Source organism: Salmo salar, chromosome ssa07, assembly GCF_905237065.1.
Source record: "Salmo salar chromosome ssa07, Ssal_v3.1, whole genome shotgun sequence".
NCBI classification, from domain to species: Eukaryota; Metazoa; Chordata; class Actinopteri; order Salmoniformes; family Salmonidae; genus Salmo; species Salmo salar.
Genome location: NC_059448.1, coordinates 6262799 through 6267178, shown reverse-complemented (window position 1 = coordinate 6267178; position 4380 = coordinate 6262799). Strand labels below are relative to the sequence as shown.

General features: G+C 40.3%; 1 protein-coding gene across 1 annotated transcript; it reads right to left on the bottom strand.

The window, feature by feature from the left end:
• Positions 1-217: 217 nt before the first annotated feature.
• On the bottom strand, positions 218-3387 carry LOC106608492 (uncharacterized). Its single transcript, XM_014206429.2, has 3 exons — positions 2891-3387; positions 1761-2063; positions 218-1376 (listed from the first exon to the last, which is right to left on the bottom strand). The coding sequence occupies exons 1-3, from the start codon at positions 3020-3022 to the stop codon at positions 1236-1238; spliced, it is 576 nt and encodes a 191-aa protein (XP_014061904.1). The 5' UTR covers positions 3023-3387; the 3' UTR covers positions 218-1235.
• Positions 3388-4380: the final 993 nt, after the last annotated feature.

The following is a 4380-nucleotide window of genomic DNA, read 5'->3' as shown; positions in this document are numbered from 1 at the left end:
ATGCGCAACGCGCATGTGCGAGTATGCAGAGATTTATATGGTAAAATGGGGGGTGGAAATAGCAGGACAAGGAGGCAAGAAAGCAATAGATCTGTCTCTTACAACCCTTCCTTTTCATTATTATTGCGTTGGAATTAGAATAAAGTAGTCTATAACATGTTTTTATTACATTTATAAATGCACTGAATACTATTAATGAAAAACTACAACAAAACACTCTAGATACACTTCAGTTTAATATTCAGTGCAAATCCAAATAATTTACAGATAATGTTCGACAAAGTAGAAAAGCTCACAATAACAAAAAAAATTAAATCGAGGTTATATCCATTATCATAATATTCAGTCAGTGTTTGGAAGCTGTGTCGGACTGTGAAGGAGGGTAAAGAGGGTGTGACAGTTTTGGCTACACACATTCAGTTTGCTACTGAGCAGTATTAGCTAAAAAGGTCAACGTCAACAAGTTAAAACAATTTAGCAGCATTTTCAAGTATGTAGAATATACAATTAGCCTACTGTAAGTGAATAGCCACATTGACAGTACAATAACATGCAGCGACGTGATCCATCACAGTTTATTTTCTAAACTTGCCTGACCAAAAAAAGATGAGCACAACATCGGTATGTCAGTTACATGATCATATCCTTATGTTTGTTGGAATTACTTTTCTCCTATGGTAAAGAAATGGAATCTGGAGTTATGTTGGCATCATGTGGTGCAAGTGAACCACCAGCTATCTTCATTGATCAGTAAGCTGCATTTTCACAGTAACAGTTTATCAGTAATTTTCGGTTACATTCTAATAGTTAGCGTTAGTCAGAAGTGTTAGTTACGACATGATTCAAACTGTGTTAGAATGCTTCAACTAAGCCCCTTCAAATTCTACCTCAAACAAAAGTAGGAAGAATAATTTAAATTTCTCATCAGTAAGTTGTTCCGCTTCAATAAATAGACTACACAACAATAACAACAAAAACTATCCTTGGAACTTAACACGCCATGCATGGCATGACCATCCTTTCTGACAAAGAAAATGCTACTGCAACAAGTCTTGCTGGTGGACCTCAACATAGTGAATACAATCATCTGATGAAAGTCATTTTTAGCATTTCATAAAAGGAGCTTAGTTGTGATTTTAGTAAAGCTTCCCAGCATTGGAGAGTCTGTCATAATACCGTAGGATTTTCAATTACTAACATGTCTGCTTTTGAAAGCTATCTGATCTTAGACAGAACTAGATTTCTTCTCTCCCTTCCCTCTCGGAGTGGAGGACGTGAAGGGTCTGCGAGGCAGAGTCGGCCCAATGGATCAGCTCTAGCAGGACCCGATAGGTCCACATTTTCGCCCCAAAAGTACCCACAACTCCATCAACCTCCTAAAAGAGAAAGAAAAGTTGGTAGTTACAAAAACATCAAAGTTTTCTCACAAGCCCTCAACACAACAAGAAGAAGTTAACTTTTGAAAACCTGTTTAACTTGGCAAGTCAGTTAAGAACAAATCCTTATTTACAATGATGGCCTAGGAACAGTGGGTTAACTGCCTTGTTCAGGGGCAGAATGACAGATTTTTACCTTGTCAGCTCAGGGATTTGATCTATGAGCCTTTCAGTTACTGGCCCAACGCTCTAACCACTAGGCTAACTGTCATTCCAACATATCAGTTTGTGCTTTAGACTGATTAGGACATTGTTTTTTTATTTTGGCCTCACTAAATGGAAGATAACCCATGATAATGGTCATTAAAAATGTTAATTTTTAACCTCATTGCACTGATGGTCTGGGGTGACGTCCTCCTCGGTCTCCAGTAGGACCTTGGTGCTGTGAAGCAGATGTCCCAGTCGATCCCGGACGCTCTTTCTCAATGTCTCGTACTCGCCCTCTAGCTCACCCATCTCCTCCTCCTCTCGTAGGATGAGACACTCCAGTAGTCCCAAGCATTTGCGCAGGGCTGAGTGTAGCAGCTGAACCTGCTCGTCAGAGCTGAGGTCAGGCGAGGACAGAGAGAGGGACACGATGCGGTCCCCCGCTGGGGTGTGGTCTGACAAGAGGCTCTCCCTCTCCCTCTGAGAGGATATAGGAGGAGGAGAAAGGGTGGGTGGGGAGGGCCAGGGGGGGTGGAGAAAATGAAAGCAAGATAATATAAGCATGAAAATGAGTAACATATGCTGCTACAAATAAAGGTGTGCCCCAACAGTAAACCACCTGCTACTGATTTTTGAGAAATCTACTTTGTTTTCTGTGGGGGGGGAAAAAAAAAGTGTTGGCTATTCTGTGAAAAGCATCAGCTTTATTCATACCCAATAAAATATCATTTTTAAACAATCAAAACAATTGTATATTTATAATATCTATACAATTAATTCAGTCCATACAATTAATTTACATATATTGCTTATTTTTGTAGATGTATTTTTTTGTCTATTGGGAGCCAGCAGCCAAATTTGAGTGACTCAATCGATTAAGGTGGGTTCCCCTGGGTCACAGTTTGGTGGATTGGGAACATGGAAGAGAGGGAGGAGGGATGGTTTTTAAAGGATGATTCAATTAGGAACTGCAGCAGCATTACATATTCTGCAAGGGAAGTGCACAGTTACAGTACAGTAGACAGTTTATTATTTCTAACGACCAATGTTGGAATTTACCATCTGGCTACAGAGCTATCCTGAACCTTAAATTTATATTTTTATCTAATGAGACTAATCTAGGGAAATGAAAATAAGAAAGTTACAAGTATCTTAAACGGTGCCTTACAGGTGCAGCGAAATAGGCCTGAGGTCTAACGGGACGTGAATGACGTGATAGGTATGCTATGTGGTGTTGTTTATACCCAGCAAGTTGCCCTAAAAAAAATATATATATATATCTACAAATTCGCTCAGTAACTACTCACATATAGCTCCAGAAGATGAGTGCAGTCCTGGTGCAGTAGCCGAGCCAGAGCCGCTGCTCTCCCCGTTCTAGATCGCCCCGGTGCAGGCATGTCTAGGAGCGTGTCTATCTCAATGTGCTCCTGATCAGCCATTTACTCGAGGTGGTTTGCGGTGAGTCGGTGGTAACCAATGGTGGTAACAGGCAGAAAGCAGCCGGAGTGTTTTTCTCCTACTACAGAAATGGAGACTTAGATAAATAAATTATCTAAAGCTACCAACCTCGATATTTTTGAAAACGTGCAGATTGAGCTAGAGGTCCATTTCGTCGTTGCAGTAATTTGACAATTTGTTTTATTTAGTTGTTCACATGAACGCGACGTACAGGGGTAATGGAATGTAATTGGTTCCGTAAGCGACAGGGGCGTTTTTCAGGGACGCACAGAGGTTTACACCCAAACCCGGAGAGGTACGGACACGCAGACGAACTGATTCGGTTCAGCTCAGTCCACAGTCTGAGGGCTTGTTCGACATTGCAGCCAATCATTTATATAAACCCTGTTTTGCTAATGCTATGTATTGACCATTGAGAGGCTTTGAAGCCACGGTCGGCCATATTGGCACTCAGCAGAAAGAGCCTCTAAAAATGATACTTTAGGGAAAATGTTTTTATATATTTTACATTTGTATTTGAATGTCTAGCTCACATTATAATAATAATAATAATAAAAAAATGCATTCATATCTCTGTAATATAATAAACGTGTCAGAAAATGATGTAGACATTAATACATGTGGCGCAACGGTCAAAGGCACTGCATCTCAATGCCAGAGGAGTCACTACAGACCCTGGTTCGATTCCAGGCTGTAACACAACTGGCTGTGATTGGGAGTCACATAGGGCGGCGCACAATTGACCCAGCGTCGTCTGGGTTAGGGTTTGGCTTGGGTAGGCCGTCTTTGTAAATAAGAATTTGTTCTTAACTCACTGGCCTAGTTAAATAAAGGTTAAATCAATTGTAAAAAATGTAAAAGCTTCCAAAATATTTTTTTTACCATGGTAAGTTAATGCCAAGATTAAATTATTGATTACAGCCGACAGTGTAGGCGACTGCCGACGTACTGATCGATAAATCACCTTCCATCATAAATAACAACTCATTACTATTTGTATTATTTGTAGATCAGTCATTCAGTCAGTCACAATTTACCCATAATACATAACGGTTTTGGTGCTCTCGAACACGGCCATTGGTTCAGTCCACTGAGGTATAGGTTCAGTCAGTCATCCTGATGAGCCCTTCTCAGCTGAGAAAGGGGTAGCTGCAGCACAATAGCGTGATGAGGCGGAGACCCTTCGTGTCAGGAAGTAATTTAACCATTCATTATAGTCATTGCGCTCTGTAGAGTTCCTATTTTCCCTATATTTTTTCATGTAATTAACTCGTGACATTCCTGAATTACTCATTATATTAACAGTCAGATTTAATCAACAAGTATGATAGTCAGTTTA

Coding starts and splice junctions, on each gene's coding strand:
- LOC106608492 (XM_014206429.2), bottom strand. CDS start 3,022: ATGGCTGATCAGGAGCACATTGAGATAGACACGCTCCTAGACATGCCT. Junction 2,064..2,890: donor CTCATCTTCTGGAGCTATAT/GTGAGTAGTTAC, acceptor ATATCCTCTCAG/AGGGAGAGGGAGAGCCTCTT. Junction 1,377..1,760: donor CAGACCATCAGTGCAATGAG/GTTAAAAATTAA, acceptor TTTCTCTTTTAG/GAGGTTGATGGAGTTGTGGG.